The sequence below is a fragment of the Pleurodeles waltl genome, chromosome 12 (assembly GCF_031143425.1).
Source record: "Pleurodeles waltl isolate 20211129_DDA chromosome 12, aPleWal1.hap1.20221129, whole genome shotgun sequence".
Taxonomy (NCBI): domain Eukaryota; kingdom Metazoa; phylum Chordata; class Amphibia; order Caudata; family Salamandridae; genus Pleurodeles; species Pleurodeles waltl.
Genome location: NC_090451.1, coordinates 559,578,815 through 559,596,576, shown reverse-complemented (window position 1 = coordinate 559,596,576; position 17,762 = coordinate 559,578,815). Strand labels below are relative to the sequence as shown.

The following is a 17,762-nucleotide window of genomic DNA, read 5'->3' as shown; positions in this document are numbered from 1 at the left end:
TTTCTGACCCTGTTTTTGCTGGTTTTATGAGACTGCACACTTTACCACTGCTGACCAGTGCTAAAGTGCATGTGCTCTCTCCCCTAAACATGGTAACATTGGTTCCTACCCAGTTGGCATATTTTATTTACCTTTAAGTCCCTAGTGAAGTGCACTACATGTCCCCAGAGCTTGTAAAATAAATGATACTAGTGGACTTGCATTTAGGGCAAGACAAGACCTTTGGAAGGCTTGTCTCCCATTTCTATTGGCTCTGAATGAAGACAGCCTCAGATACATTCTGCAGGTCCTGTCCCTCCGACCAGGCTGGTGGGAAGTCAAGGAAAAAGATGAAGGCTCCCCTGATCCCACTTCCTGTGGTTGGCACCCCCTTTGAAAGGGTGGGCATCGACGTAGTTGGTCCATTGGACCCCAAGACAGCCCTAGGCATCAGGTTCATCTTGGTCATGGTGGGCCATGCCACATGCTACCCACAGGCAATTCCTCTGAGAACAGTGACTGCACCTGTGGTGACCAGAGCTTTGATGGGGATCTTTACCCATGTGGGGTTCCCCAAAGAGAGAGTGTCTGACAGAGGCACTAACTTCATGTCTGCATGCATGAAGTCCATATGGGATGCGTGTGGTGTAACTTACAAGTTCACCACACCCTGTCACCCAGTGGTCTAGTTGAGAGATTCAACAAGACATTGAATGACATGATTACAGGCCTACTGAGGCCATGAGGTGTAAGGGAGGCTTCCTCCTGCTGTGCCTTCTCTTTGCTTACAGAGAGGTGTGCCAATAAAGGGTAGGGTTCAGTCCCTTTGAGCTTCTCTATGGCCACCCTGTCGGGGGTCCCCTAAGCATTGTCAAGGAGGGGTGGGAGAAAGCTCCCAGGGACAACCCCCCTCCCCAGGATGTGGTCTGCTACATTTTGGCCCTCTGCAACCAGATGCCCTGCTTCTGGAAATAAAAGTCCAAAAGCAACCTTGAGGCCAGTCAAGAGGTAATAAAATGCTGGTATGACCAGAAGGCCACTCTGGTGGAGTTTCATCCTGTCGACAAAGTATGAGTGATGGAACCAGGGGAGCCCAGGGCTCTCCAGGATCGCTTGACTGGCCCATACGAAGTAAAGGAGTATAAGGAGAGGTCACTTAGTTAGTGAACCTCTTGACCCCTAGAAAGCCCCTAAGGGTGCTCCATGTAAACAGACTAAAGCCTCACTTTGAGAGGTCTGAAGTCAGCATGCTCCTAGTGACAGATGAGGGTGTGGAGGAGGAGAGTGAACCTCTCCCTAACATCCTCTCTGCACAAGATGTTGATGGTTCAGTGGAGGGTATCAACCTCTTTGACTCCTGAGCCCTAGACCAGCAAGGTGACTGTTACCAGTTACTAGGACAGTTCTCTTCCATGTTTTCTCACACCACTGGGCTCACAGATCTGTGCATTCATGATGTTAACATGGGAGACAGTCTCCCTGTAAAGAACAAAATGTACAGGTTGTCAGATAGGGTGAAGGCCAGCATCAAGGAGGAAGTTGCCAAGATGCTAGCTTTAGCGGTGATTTGAAACCTCTAACAGTCTGTGGTCTAGCTCAATGGTGTTGCTACCTAAGGCTGCCTCACCGGGCGCCAAACCAGAACTTCAGTTCTATGTGGACTACTGAGGTCTCAACTCCACCACTGAGACTGACGCACACCCTTTCCCAGAGCTGATGAGCTCATTGACAGGCTAGGCGAAATTCCTCAGTACCTTTGATTTGACATCAGGGTACTGGCAGATCGCCTTGAGGGGACACAAGAGGTCAGCATGCTCAACGCCTGAGGGACATTAACAATTCCAGATGAAGCCCTTTGGCTGGAAGAATGCACCTGCTACCTTCCAAATGTTGGTTAACACGGTCCTGGTTGATAAAGGGTCGTTCTGTGCCGCCTAATTAGAAGTCATTGCTGCCTCCAGTGCCAGCTGGGAGGAACATCTGCCTCACCTCAAGGAGGTGCTCCAGGCCCTAGAACAGGCAGTACTGACAATCGAAGCCAGTAGGTGCCAGATTGGGGAGGGGGGCTGTGGTGTACTTGGGACACCTAGTAGGTGGTGGCAAGGCGTAGCCCCTCCAGGCCAAGATTGAAACAATCATGGCTTGGCAACCACCTAAATCCCAAGCTGAAGTGAGTCTTCCTAGGCCTCACTGGTTACTACCACAGATTTGGAAAGGGATATGGCACCATTGTGCCCCCCCTTAACTGAGCTGACTTTTAAAAAGCAGCCCGGATTGGTGATCTGGACAGAGGCTTGTCGGAAAACCTTTGATTTTCTCAAGGAAGCCATGTGCATAGCACCTGTGCTCCGGGCCTCTGATTACTCCAAGGAATTCATAGTGAAGACGGACGCTTCAGAGCATGGCATAGGGGCAATCTTAGCACAGCGGAATGAGGAGGGCCTAGTCCAAAAGGTAGCCTTCATTAGCAGGAGGTTACTTTCACAGGAACAGAAGTGGAGTGCCATTAAAAGAGAAGCATTTCCTGTGGTCTGGGCACTGAAAAAGCTGAGACCATACCTGTTTGGGATTTGCTTCTGGGTTCAGACAGACCACAAGACCCTCAGATGGCTCATGCAGATGAGGGGTGAAAATACTAAACTCTTGAGGTGGTCAATCCCTCTACAGGGAATGGACTTTATAGTGGAGCATGGCCCAGGGACTAACCACACCAATGCTGATGATCTCTCCAGATATTTCCGCATTAGTGATACGAGCTCCCAGGGGCTTGGGTAACTCTCCCCACTTTCTGCTGGGGGGGGTCACACATGTTAGAATTGACAGCCTTAGGGTGGTCAATCACCACCTTTTTGACTGCCTTCCTCCATTTTTCTGACCCTGTGTGTTCTGGTTTTAGGACTCTGCACACGTTACTACTGCTGACCAGTGCTAAAGTGCATGTGCTGTCTCCCCTAAACATGGTAACATTGGTTCCTCCCCATTTGGCATATTTAATTTATCTGTAATTCCCTAGTAAAGTGCACTACATGTGCGTAGGGCCTGTAAGTTAAATGCTACTACTGGGCCTGCAGCATTGGTTGTGCCATGCACATAGGTAGCCCTTTAACCATGTCTCAGGCCTCCCATTGCATGGCCTGGGTGTGCAGATTCACTGCAACTTCGACTTGGCATTTAAAACTACTTGCCAAGCCTTTAACTCACATTTTTCTACATATGTCACCACTAACATAGGCCCTAGGTAGCCCATTGGGCAGGGTGCTACGTAGTTAAAAGGCAAGACATATACTTAAGTGTTTGTCATGTCCTGGTAGTAAAAAACTCATAAATTTGCTTTCCACTACTGTGAGGCCTGCTCCGCTCACAAACTAGCATTACTGCTGCCCTCATATACTTTTGAGTGGTAGATTCTGAGCGGGAAGGAGTGGCCATGTCATGTTTAGTATGGCCAGAATGATAATATAAAATTGTGCTTACTGGTGAATTTTGATTTAATATTACTATTTTAGAAATACCACTTTTAGAAAGGGGGCATTTCTCCTCACTTACTACCATCTGTGCCTTACAGCCTGTCTCCAATCCATGTCTGCTCTGTGCTGGTTGGCAGCTTCCCTTGTGCATTCCACCCAGACAACCATAAACACAGGACACTGTCACATCTGCATTCATCTGCATATTGAATGGATCTCCCTGGGCAAAGGACCGCTTTCCTGCTTGTTGCCCTGCTACCTGGTACTCCTGACTCTGCTGGAAGGACTCTGCCTTCCTCCTAAAGTGCTCCCCAAGGGCTTGGATTGAGCCTGCCTCCTGTTTCTGAAGTTTCAAGGCCAACAAAGACTTAGGGCCTCATTACAACCTTGGCGGTCAAAGACCGCCAGGGCTGTTCTTGAGGTTGCACCGCCAACAGGCTGGCGGTGCTAACTCGCACATTACGACCGTGGTGGAAGCGCCGCGGTCGCACCGCCGGGACCGGTGGTTTTCCGCCACATTGGTCCCGGCGGATTCAATCCTTCAGGGCACAGCCACATGAAGCTTTTCACTGTCTGCATAGCAGACAGTGAAAAGCGCGACGGGTGCAACTGCACCCGTCGCACCGCCGGCTCCATTTGGAGCTGGCTCCGGCCCAGCGGGGATGTCGAAATGGCCACAGCCGGAGTGCGGCTGCATTGACGGCTGCTCGGAGGTTACGCCGCCCGCCAAAGTTGTAATGAGGGCCTTAATCTCTTCAAGAAATCCTTGTGCGTCAGAAAATTGCCGCAACACCTGCAGAAATCAACGCAGCACCTGCATCCCAGCTGGAAAATTGCCGCACCCCGACGAGAACTACGTAGTGCCGGCTTTGCAACGGGGAAATCCGATGCAGCACCTGCCTTGCGGCTGAAATTTCACTGCATCACTGACCAGATCAACGCAGCGCCTGCTCCTTCTCCCAGTGCGTCAAGGATTTTCTTTGCATCGTTCCTGGATGTCAAAATATCACCAGATCTTAGTAAGAAACCAAGGCTGTGGTCCTGGAAATCTACACATCACCTTGCAGTGTGGAAAGAAACAAAGCATCGTCTGTGCCGTGCTGGAAAATCCGTCACAACACCTTATTCTTCCACGCATCTCCTCCTGCGGTCCCATGCATCATAAGTTTTTACGCATCCCAGGTACGTGGTTTACAAAGAAACAACAACTGATTTTTAAGGATTGAGACTCTTTTAAAACTTTAAAAACTGATATTTCAACTTATGCTTATTGGATTATCGTCGTTTTGACATTATTTTATTCAGGTAAATATTATCTATTTTTCTAAACCTGGGTGGTGTATTTTTTTTCACTGTTACTATATGAGTTATTGCACACATACTTTACAGTTTGCCTTCTACGTTAAGCCTAACTGCTCTGTGTCAAGCTACCAGAGGGTGAGCACAGTATAATTTAGGTTGTGCTTTGATATACCCTGACTAGGATTGTGGTCCATACTTGGGCAAGGGTGTATACCTCTGCCAACTAGAGACCCCATTTCTAACAGAAACCTTTTAGGTATATCTTAGGAGTGCAAATATATAATTATATGAGGAAGTCTATTGTTGAGAATATAGATAAGACCTTAGCTGCTTCACAAAATATTGTGGTCTTCTGGAAAAAGCTCCCACTCGTGGTGATGGGTTACATTTATGTCTCCAAGATGGTCCTGCTCATTTGCTTTCTGTGGGAATGTGTGTGCGCTGGCAAAATGAACCCTAAAGCTATTTATTGCATTAAATTCAATTCTAATCATTTTCACTTGGTAAGGTGGCAGAAGCAGAATTGCGAGAATTGAAGCTACCAATCACTTATGGTGTTAGGTATGCTAGACTATGATCATTATATCCCTGTGATGCACCTTCATTTAAACATGTGGTGGTTGTAGAAAGGTGCAGGAAGGAGACACGTTGTTTGTAACTTGAACTCACAGGAATATCCACCAGGAGACATTTTTTCAACAGTGGTGCATCATTCAGGCACCTTAGGCTGGTGGGCACTTCCAGATACTGTTGACCTGGTCCTGGAATGGCTGCAACCAGACATACCCAAATTGAAAGCGATGGTGATGGTAGTGAGCACTTGTAAAGGGTCAGAAGTGCGTATCGTGAAAATTGGTGACTTGCTTGATACAGAGGGCCCAAAAGGTAAATTCTGGCATATGTGGAGCAACTGCGAGAGCATTGTTAAATATTTGGGAGGCAGTACTTTGCAAAACCTCCACAATACCCAGTGCTTGAGACACAGCTCACATAGATTAAAATCAACTAGAATGTCTATAGAAAGATGGTGGAGGAAAACAAACATGTTGTTAGATCCTGTGAGAAAGTTGTGGGGTGGAGACACTGGTGGAGACTTGAGTGATGCAGAATAGAGTGCAATATTAGAATACCCTACTGTACTCTTTAACAGCAGATGTCAAATAATATGATTTTGTGATTTAAGTCACACTCCACAGACGGTCAATAGTTTATAACCTAATAAATTAGATCAATGTCATAGCTGAAAATCATGTACTGACAAACAACGTTTTGCATGGGTTGTTTCCATTACCTAAAGTAACTTGGTATTAAAACCTAAAACCTTTTGATTGGATCTAATGCCTAGGCCTATGCATAAGAAGTTGTACTGCAGATATATTTACAGGGTGCTGCTGCTGGATAAGAGATGCATAGCAGTTCATTGAAAATCCTCTGGAATTCCCCCAGGTAACTAAATGGAAGTCAATACGTGTGAAATTGGCACAGTGTGGCTCAGAAAGCCCAAAGGCTGAGGAGGCACAAACATAAATGGGAATGACCGGGACCCCATACTCCGTACACTTACTGGTAACAACTATAAAAGAGGACTCCTTGTGTGTCAGGTCACAGAATCTAATAATGGATTTACAGGAGCTTCTACACATCTGCTCCGGGATATTATTAGGGCTTGGAGCATATCTTACACGTCGGTGCCAGAAACAGCAATAAAGCAACAGAGAATCTCATACACATATTATCATGAAACTTTGGTATGAATATTGATATGGAATAGTAGGAGGTCCTTTTATACATGGCTAAACCAAGAATCCCATTGTGGTAATATAATAGCCCCTGAACATGTATGATAGTTGATTTTTTTCAACATAAATCTATCTCTCATATTTCATGTTTTCTCCGGAAAGAGTGTCATAACTTTGGACTCTTCCTTACTATTTCTAACACAGATCCTTCTTTTTTATTATATATATGGAATTCCTTGGCATATTTCGCACATAAAGAAGAGGTCATTCAGCTAAATGGTGGCTCTGAATTTACTTACGCCAAGGATCAAGAAACCAGAAGCAAGCTATGGACTGCGCGACATAATGCGTGGTATGCAGCCCTTGGCCTCCGTCCGGGATGTAAGGTGAGATCACTCGTCTGCAGAAGATGAATTTGCCGAAACTTCATGTAACATTCTATAATTCTTCAAATGGCTAGTAAGACAGTAGAAGGGTTTAAGTAGATTTGGTGAATATTTCAAATTGGGTACATAATGTCCTACGTTATTACAAGGGGAAGTACTGGGAATGCTTTAGCTGGTAAATAATGGGCTGTTGGTGCTGAGAAAAACTTTCTTGCATGGAAAGGTGTTTTAGAGAGGGGTTAAGTGACTCCATTGCATATATTTCTCCTGTGAGAGGAGCATGTTTACAGTTTACCATGAGTAGAATCTGTTGAAATTTTAAAGCGATGTTGAATAAACTCACAATTGCTGTCAGCAAAGCGAGTCAGCCTGACATTTTTCATGGAGGCTTGATAGCCATGGTCGATATATTGTGGGCATCTTTTGCACAATGGCGTCCACTCCTGATTTAGTACTAGCCCCAGTATAAGGGTGGCAGTTCTTAAAATGTTGTATCTTTGGTTCCATGGTCCCTGGCCCTAATGTAATGCATGCGAGATACAATGTGGTCATTCATGTCCTCACTGTACTGCTCTCCGGTTTACTGCCTATCCAATCATAATAGTAAAAATACCTGGCTTACTGTGAGTATACTTAACATGATGGTTCCAAGCCCGAAAATAATACTGCAACTGGCAAAATGGTTCCATCCTGACATATTGTGTGCCTTCTTGACATAATTGCTGCCATTCATTGTATATTGATGGAAGTCCACGAGCAACAAGTGCTGCTTTAAAAAAAAAAAGTTTTCTCTTTATGAGAAAATTGGGTGGAGCACCCAGCAACCCCTCTGTACCACTGCCTACTCCCCTGAGGCTGCAGACAATTTACAACAGGGAAAGGGACACTTTCCCCTTTGCGAAACAGTTACCACTTCAGTGCAGAGGTTATTAACAGGTCAGTGGGTTGCGACCTCAGTTGCAATCACAAACCACTGGTACATTCGTCTCCGATTCCGAAATAGCAGGGTTACGTTCCCTTCATGCCCCCTCTTTATTTGATTTGTAAAGGATCACAAAACTTGTTTTAAAATAATTTGCTGATACATAAAAGGACTTTTACGACTGCAAAAGTGCTTGGTACTTTTGCAGTTTTTCCTGATACTTTGGATTCTCATTCCCACAAGTATTATTAGTGGTGTCACAGCTGCAATTATAATTTTTATGACTGGAGACCTTATTTTTAGGTTCTAGCCTGTAAGTGAATACCCTAGCGCATACGTCTCGCTTGTGAGACTCTATTGTGTACAGTAAAGGACTTGGAGCCTGCCTGTCGCTTACCATTTGTTCGCTTGCGTGGCACTCTGCTTTACAGCCTTGTAATTTGTCACTGCAGGCCTGGCATCATTTCCATTACTCTGTGTGGAGCAGGGACCAAGCACTGATTGATTCAACTAAATTAGTGCCCGTCCGCTGCTCCCGACGTGATTAAGATACTATTTGGGGCTTTTTAACTTACAGTGCCCTGCAAAAAGAAGGTGTGTGACTGTCAAAAACGTGCCCAGCAGGACAAACAGAATTGCATAGTTTTATTTTTTATAGTTAACTTTCTTTTATTTTGCCAAGTTGTCTTTTTTCACTTTGCACTCATGTTTTCTTTTGTTTTCGATCGTGGGTGTGCTGTTCTCAAAAGATGACTAATATCTTGTTCTAAATTTTGCAAAGTGACTTTATTTCTTTATTATGTGTAATTTCTGAAATGATACACTAACACGAAATTGTGCAGTACAAACCAATCCACCCCACTTCACCCATCTCCACCCCACACCAATCCACCTCACCCTACCCCAATCCAATCAAATCCAACCCACCCCAGTACAATCCTCCCAAACCACCCCAATCTAATCTGCTCCTCTCCGGTTTGCCCTACACCAATCCAAAACAATCTACACCACTCCAATCCAAAACAATATGCCCCACTCTCATCTACCTCACTCCAATCCAAAACAGTCTGCTCCAACCCAAAACAATCTGCCCCACTCCAGTCTGCGCAATCCAAAACAGTCTGCCCCACTGCAATCTGATGCACTTCAATCCAAAACAGTTTGCTGCACTCCAGTCTGCCCCACTTCAATCCAACAATCTATCCCACTCCAATCCAAAACAATCTGTCCCACTCGCATCCTCCCCACTCCAATCTGCCTCACTCCAATCAAAGACAATACGCCCAATTCCAATCCACCCCACTCGATCCCAATTAAACCCACTCCAATCCACCCCACTCCCATCCAGACCACCCCAGATCAACTCAATCCACACCACTCCAATCCACCCAAATACAATCTGCCCCACTCCAATCCAAAATAATCTGTCCTACTCCAATCCAAAACAATCTGCCCCACTCTAGTCTGCCGCACTCCAATCTGAAACAATCTATCCCACTCCAAACTGCCCCACTCTAGTCTGTGTGACTCCAATCCATTTCAGTCTGCTGCACTTTTTGCCAAAAAATATGCCCCTCTCCAACCTGCCCCACTCAAATCCCAAAAAACCCACTCCAATCCAAAACACTCTGCCCTACTCCAATACTCTCCACTCAAAACCACCCTCCTCCATCCCAATTTACCCCACTCCAATCCACCATAATCCACCCCACTACAATCCACCCCACATCCAACAAATCCACCCCAGTGCAATCTACCCCAATCCAATCCAATCCACCCCATCCTAATCCAGTCCGATCCACCCCACCCCAATCCACTCCAGTCAAATCCACTGCATGCACCCTGGTCCAGTCCACCCCACCCCAGTCCAATCCATCCCAATACAATCCACCCTACTCCAAATCAGCCCACCCCACTCCATTCCAACCAACCCCACTCCAGTCCATCCCACCCCACTCCATTACAACCCACCCTACTCCAATACAACCCACTCCAATCCAACCACTCCACCCACTGCAGTCCACCCAACTCCATTCAAGCCCACTGCTACCCAATTCACCTCACTCCAATCCAGTCCACCCACACAACCCCAGTCCATCGCACTCCAATACAATCCTCTTTAATTCACCCCACCCCAGTCCAATCCATGTCACATTAATCCACCCTACTCCAGTCCAATCCACCCCACTCCAAACCAGCTAAATCTACCCAACTCCAATCCATTCTACCCCTCTCCAAATAATCCACCCCACTCTAATCCACCCCACACCAATCCACTCCACTCCAATCACCACACTCAATCTGATCCACCACACTCAATCCAGTCCACTCCACCTCATCCTAATCCACCCCAACCTAATTCACCTCACTCAATCCAATCCACACCACTAAATCCAGTTCACCACACCCAATCCAGCCCAACCAGTCCACCTCACCCTAATCTGAGCCACCCCACCCCAGTCCATCCCACTCTAATCCAATTCACCCCATGCCACCCCAGTCCAGTCCACCCAACTACATTCCAATCCAGCCCACCTCACTCTACCCCAATCCACCCCACCCCAGTGCACTCCACTGCACTCCAGTCCAAACTATCCAGCCTACCCCACTCCAATCTACCCTAGTCTAATCCAGTCCACCCCACTACAATCCAATCCACCCCAATTCAATCCCCCACTACAATCCACCCCATTCCAATCCACCCACCCCCCTCCAGTTCAGTCCACTCCATTCCATTCCAGTCCATCTACCCAACCACCCCACTCCAGTCCACCCCACCTCAATGCAATCCTCCCCACTCCAACCACCCCAATCCAACTCACCCTAATCTAATACACCCCACTCAATCCAATAAACCCCACCCCACTACAATCCCATCCATCACACTGCAGCCCACCACACCCCAGTCCAATCAACCCCACTCCACTCCACCCCTTTCACTCCAATCCATCAAACTCTACTCCAGTCCACCCCCACTCTGTCCCAATCCAATTTAATCTACTGCACCCTATCCAATTTAACTCACCCCACTCCACTCCAGTCCAATCAATCCAGTTCACCCAAATCCAGTCCACCCGACCCCAATCTGATCCGCCCCACTCCACTCCAGTCCACCCCACCCCAATCCACTTCACCCTATGTCACACACTCCAATCCACCCCACCCCATTTCAATCCACTCCAACCCACTCTTCTCCAGTCCAGCCCACACTACCCCAATCCAGTTCAGTCCACCGTACTCCAGTCCTGTCCATCCAGACTACCCCACTTCAATCGACAACAGTCCAATACACCCGCCGCAGTCAAAACCACCCCAATCCAACCTGCTACAATCCACCCTACTTTTTTCTGATTCACCCCACCCCAGTTTATTCCACTCCACTTAAAACCAGTGCACTCCACCCCAGTCCAAACCACCCCAAACCAGTCTAATAAACCCCACCCTACTGCAGTCCAGTCCATCCCACTGTAGCCCACCACACCCAGTACAAACCACCCCATTTCAGTTTACCTCACTCCAATCCACCCACCCCAGTCCACCCAGTCATGCCAATCCGCCACACTCTACTCCAATCCACTCCACTCTATTCCAATCCAGTCCACCCCATCGGATCCCAGTTCAGTCCAACTCAACGCACTCTAATCCATTCAGTTTACCCCACTCCAATCCAATCCACCCCACTGTAATCCAGTGAATCCACCCCGCTCCAATCCAGGCCACCCCACTCCATCCCACCCAAGCCCTATCAACCCAATCCAAACCACCCACTCCAATACAATCTAATCCACCCCTCTCAAATCCACTCCAATTAAATCCACCTCACCCCATTTAAATCCACCCCACTCTTATCCACCCCACCACAGTACTTCTGTCTATTCCAACCCATTCCACCCTATTCCTCCCCACTCCACTCTACAGCACTCCCTGCCTCTGAACCACTGAACTCTATTCCCCTCTACCCCTACTCCACTCTGACACTCCAACAAATCCACTCTACAAAACTCTACTCCCCCACTCCACTCTGACACACCACACTGCTAATGTTTAGCCATGCTGGACAGCAGCCACACTGGTGTACAACACGGCAAAACACATTACCAAAGCCAGTAGCTCTTTTATAGGCGAAACCTATTGGCTTTGCCAGTGCTTGTTACTTCCTGGGTCTTTATTTGTGGTTGAAAGTGTCATAACCGGCATCTGCAGCCTAAGAACTGAAATCTATATTCTCACAGTTGAAATCCTCAAACTTACATTGAATACTGCTTCTAATGTATACCCTTCCCGCAGCTTTCTTATGTTAACATCCTCATATGCTGTCACTTTATAGTAATAAAAGGGACGATCGGACAGATGAGGACGTGTGAGTTCCAAAGGACAAGGGCCCTAGGCAAATAAAAATAAAAAAACAGGCAGACAAACCCATGTAGGACAAGATTCGAATTCCAAACCAAGAAGGTTTATTTAAAAATGAAGTATGATTAAAGAATGCAAAAGGTCAAATGGATAGTCAATTCAAATCAACATTAATATCATAAGTCAAGAGAAAAGTCTAAATATGGGGAAAATAAGTGGAATGACATGATGTTTGTCACCTCAGAACAGGCAAAAAGCGCCGGCAAGTATCCTAAGTACAAAGTCGCAGAGCAGACAGTCGTAAGGACAGGTTCAGTAGGCGTCTGGCACATATCCCAAACACAGCACCTTGTATAGCTGCCAGACAGAGTCATGACCCTTTTGCATGGTGTTAGGTGGCATCACAGGCCTTACTATACACTGGGAGAAACCAGTCAACATTTTAGAAATTATTTTAAGTTAAACAGGCTGCATACAAAATGAAACAATATTACGTGATTGAACAATAAAGTGAATAAACAAACTGTTATGGCTGTGAGCAGGAACAGGCTTGAACATTTGTAAAAGTACGTGAACATCTTCGGCAGGATTTTTTACATGTTACGTTATTTGATGCAGCAGGAATAAATAGCACCACAGAACAGATCACATTTTCATCTGCGTTATGAAGAGAAGACTAGGCACTGTAGAGAGAAAAGCATGCACTAGAAAACTCGCCATTGTACTTTTAAAAAGCCCCATTTCTTTAGCTGTCAGTGCAACCAGACAAGAAGGCCCAGTAAATTAGTTTTGCGGCCTATTAATGGTAACTTACACACACAAAATGAACCTTATTTTTTATTAATTCATCTATGCTCACAACACCTACACTATCTGGGAACTTTTGTTAGCAGTGCCTCCCCATTGGGGTCACATGGGGTAAAATATCTTCATTGCAGACGCATGAGGCTCTATGGTTGATGCCACCATGGTCAATGAGAAATGGGAGGCACCGTTTCTGTTGGCAGCCCGTAATTAAACGCCCTCAGAAGCCGAAGTTCAAGGAGAGAACGCACATAAAACGAGGGAAGCACAGGAGGTCTTTCCCGTCCTTTCAAATGGAACATAATAATAAAAGGAGGACAGCCAGGCATCATTTCTAGTCGTTATAGTCTGAGTAGTTTCCTAAAAGATAAGTTCAGAGGTGAAATTTCCCTACTGCTGGGGCATCACCTCCTCGGGTTTTTAAACCTATGAGCTGCTTACTGTTGCCCAATAAGAGCCCTCCATAGCACTCTTTACAGATATGAGGGTAGGAGGATGGTATCCACTTTAATATGAAGTGGTCAGCTTTGACCACATTTAAATTTGGTTGTAAAGATTAAGGGTCATATTTATACTCCATTTGCCCCAAATTTGCGTCTTTTTTTAATGGAAATTCGGTGCAAAACTAACTCCATATTTATATTTTGACGTTCGGCCCGCCCAACATAATAATATTGGCGTGTGCACCATTTTTTAGATGCCTGAACCTACTTTGCATCAATGAGATGCAAAGTAGGGGTTCCCATCTAAAAAATGGTGCTAAACCCATAGCCCCATATTTACCCCCCCCCGTGCTAAAATGACGCATATGTGGGAGGAGGGGCTAAATAATGGTGCAAAGCTTGCTTTGCACCATTATTTAACGCCTGGGTCAGACAAGGCATTAGGGGACCTGTGGACCCATTTCCATGGTTAAACACCATGGAATGGGTCCACAGGTGCCCTCCTTAAGCCCCTGGGACACCCCACTTACACCAGACGGACACTGGAGAATAGGGGACCCCATCCCAGGTAAGTAGGGTAAGTATAGGTAAGTAATTTGTTTTTTCAATTAAAGTGCCATTGGGGTCCCAACTTGGGGCCCCCTGAATGTTACAGGGTGCAGTGGCCATGCCCAGGGGACACTGGTCCCCTGTGCTGGCTATTGGGGCGATGGGCCTAACTCCTGTCTTTTCTAAGACAGAAGTCATGTGGTATGGATTGTTTTGCCTCCGAAAATGACGCTAGGCTGGTTAGAGGCATTTTGTTTTTTGCCTCTAACCAGCCTAACATATTTTTTTGTGAAAAACCCCCTTCTCCCATACCGCCATCCCCACCCGGCTAATGTCATTTGTTTATGCTAGCCCACCCTTTTTACCGACTTGTCCCATTCCATAAATACGCTGCCCGGCTGGTCCTAAGAAATGGCGCAACCCAGTGCTAAACCTTTTGATGCTAAACTGCAATAGTGCAGTTTTGCATCAAAAAGTATAAAAATGCCCCAAAGTCTGTTCAGTCAACTTTGGTGATTTCAATGTCTTCACTAGAAGGGGGGCCAGGACTGGCTCAGTGTTCATCCTTAACTTTGTCGTCTGAATAGCCCGCTCTCTTTGTAAGACTCCAGTGACTGATGAGTATTGAGAAGGTCTAGTGTTTAGCATGAGGCTTATTTGAAAGACATTCCACAGATGCCTAAGGTTACTTCAGCATTTCCTGCCTTTTTATCATCTTTTGGGTTCAGAGTTGATTGTTTTGGGATTTGAGTATCCATTCCCTGATTGATTGTGGCGATGATGCTATGAGTGAGGCTGTCAATTTGTTATCTCTTGCATATCTGAAAGAGTTCGTTTTAGAGAGTGGTAAAGGATGGACTAGTACTAAAAACAGTCCTGCAAAAATGTTCATCGAAGCTGTATATTACATTGGGTGAGGGTAAAAATGCTGTCTAGGGGCATTAGGGGTTCTCCCTACAAGTAAACGTTGAGATTATTGAGCCAAAAAGAGTGTTTTACTAGTTTTTTAAATATTCAAGCTAAAACGTCATAGAATATATAGGCCACTCTAAAGTGTAATTAATGAAATAATCAATTACTTCCGAGTCTGCCACAGTCCCCAGGAGCAATATACCTCAAAGCAGTTTTTGTGATAAATAGGATGTCTTTAAATTGTCCCAACTTTGGTCACAGCTTGTTTTATGGCATACAACTGTCCCAAGAAAGTATTGAGCATTAATAGATGTCACATGGAGTCCCCACACTGTAATGAGTATTAACGAATAGAGGCATTAATTAACAAGTATTTACCTAGGCAGTAATTACGATTAGCGGTCGCTAATGGCACATGCATTTTGGGCCATACTTAAGAGTGTTTATTTCCCTTCACAATAATGAGCACTTTTTGAGGCTTTATTGGCCCAGAGAGTATTGACAATTACTGGCCTAAGCAATAATGTCTCTGATATTCAAAATACGTCAATGACCTGGCAGTGCATGCATATTAAACTCGTTTGCGTGGGGTCATGTGAGGATGTCAGTGCTGTTTGGGACTGCCCCTAAGCTGTCTGCCCTGCCTTCCTCTGGCACTAGCCCAGATCCTGAGATCCTGCCCCTTACCGACGCTGCATAATGCGAATCTTCGGACTGAGTCACAGCGCCGCGCAGCGCCTATGCACGAAGTGTGCAGTTAAACAGTGGGCTGATCTCGGGGCCTGAGGTGGGACAGCACCACTCATCATCCTGACCTCCTGCAGCCATGCTCAAACACAGCAGCACAGAATCTTTCACAGCTGTGCCTCAGTGAGACCTAGTCTCGTGGTAGATGTACTTGCATCTTGCATTTTGTTTTGCAGCCTTCGTTTAGAAGGAAAAATACTGATCAGTTTCCAGTGAGGTAAATGATTTCAATTCAGTTAGCGCAGTTCAGCTTCCACTGAGGTAATCGCCTGCCAACCCGATGTTCGGCCTTCGTCAAAGTTCATCTGAGAATTAGGTGGTGCTGACTTTGAATAATATAGAGCAGTTCAAATGGTAAAATACCTGGGTACTTGTTCTAGCAAGGGAACAAGCCCTTTGCGCAAACCACTAGTCTTGGAAGACACATATCAATATCAACAGACATTGCTGTAGCGCTCAAGCATAAAACACAGAGCATATCACTGGTGTGTGTCTTCTGTTGTAGATGTAGTTCTCACATCTTTCATTTCTTTTTCATTCTCTATTTAGAAGTACATTTCCGGTCAGTTTTCAGTGATGCGTTCTAACGTGCTTTCAGTCAATCAGACAGAGTAATAAACCTGAGCAACAATAGCAGCGACAGCGCACACCTGAATCATGAATTGTTCGCTGGACCACATAGTTTGAATAATATAAGGACACGCAAATCCCGGGCCCTGAAGCTGGTCTCCTGCTTCCTCTAGTGCAGACGTGGCATGCCATGTATGGTTATTGTAAAGGCATATTTCTCAATTGGAAACCTCTGCTTCCACCTCCGACCGTTTAACCATTTTAGTGGCTAAGGTTCAGTTGAGTAATGGATGCGGCAGTGTCTCTCACTGACAGTGATTCAGTTAATCAAGGGCAGACTGCTGTATACTGCCAAGGGTCGGAAAATGGTTCCAGTGGTTGTGGGGAGGGAGAGGGGGCGTTCCAGGGAATTACCTCTGTGCCTCTGGCGTTAGAGAGCTTGCCCACTTGTCAAAATGAATCCAACCGTGCAAGTGGTTAGATCTGTGGTTTTTATCCTATGGTCCAGGACACCTGGAGGTCCTTAAAGCCTACTCAGGGTGTCTGCGACTGCTTGGGAAATTAAATAATAGGAACAGATTAATAAAGTCTATATTATGTAAAGAAGCAATCTGTACAAGTGAACATTCTAAAACATTCTGTAAAATGTGAAGGAATTTGCAATTGGAGGTTAATAATGAAATAAGTATCTTTAGAATGGTTTGTGAGAGCAGTGAAAGTGCATCAAACAGAATATAGTATCGACGATGAGTGGCCTCAATAGAATTTAGAAAAGCTCGAACCTTCCTATTAAGATTTGTATTTTTTATATTTGTTTTCAGATTAAATAAAATGTTTAATCATGTATTTGTTTGATGACTACTTCTGTATTTTGTGGGTATTGCTTTGCTGTTCAAATCGTCGCAAATACTTAGGTTGGGGTCCTCAGCTCCAGTAATGACTCAGTGGGGAGTTCCTGAATTAAAAAAAATATTGTAGGGATCCTCAGGTAATGATTACTTTGTGTCCACAGAAGTTGGAAGGTTAAGAATCACTGGTTTAGATCCTTCTCTGGAGACATTTATTTCTGTCTGAGTGTTACTTCTGTTAGACCTGGCATCCTTATGGTGGTCTTAACCCAGACGTTTTGCCTTTTAACTCCTGTTTTGTTGCTGTATCTTTTTGTTGGCCTTAGGACTCTGAGCACTTTACCACTGCTAACCAGACCTACAGTGCATGTGCTTATCCCCTAAACATGGTAACATTGATGTGTCCACAACTGGTATATTTAATTTACATGTAAGTCTTTTCTAAGGTGGTAAACTGTATGCTCAGAGCCTGTAAATTAAAGGCTTCTGGTGGACCTGCAGCATGGATTGTGCCACCCGCTTGATTAGTTATGTAAACATGTCTCAGGCTTGCCACTGCAGACCCTGTGTGTGCAGTTCACTGCCACTTCAACCTGGCATTTACAACCTCTTGCCAAGCCTTAAACTCCCCTTTTCTTACATGTAAGTTGCCCCTTAGGTAGGCTGTAGGTAGCCAACGGGCAGGGTGCCATGTTAATAAAAGGCAGGGCATGTACTTTTAAGTTTACATGTCCTGGTAAT

The 17,762-nt window shown here is 45.6% G+C and overlaps 1 protein-coding gene across 2 annotated transcripts in view; it reads left to right on the top strand.

The window, feature by feature from the left end:
* The window catches only part of LDHD (lactate dehydrogenase D), a 432,353-nt gene that overhangs the window by 230,477 nt on the left and 184,114 nt on the right, over nt 1–17,762 (top strand). Inside the window, exon 8 of one of the 2 annotated variants that reach the window (XM_069217648.1) lies at nt 6,746–6,873. In XM_069217648.1, the coding sequence (XP_069073749.1) occupies nt 6,746–6,873 (128 nt within the window). The remainder of the gene's footprint in view (nt 1–6,745; nt 6,874–17,762) is intronic. The other variant, XM_069217649.1, reaches the window with a different exon arrangement.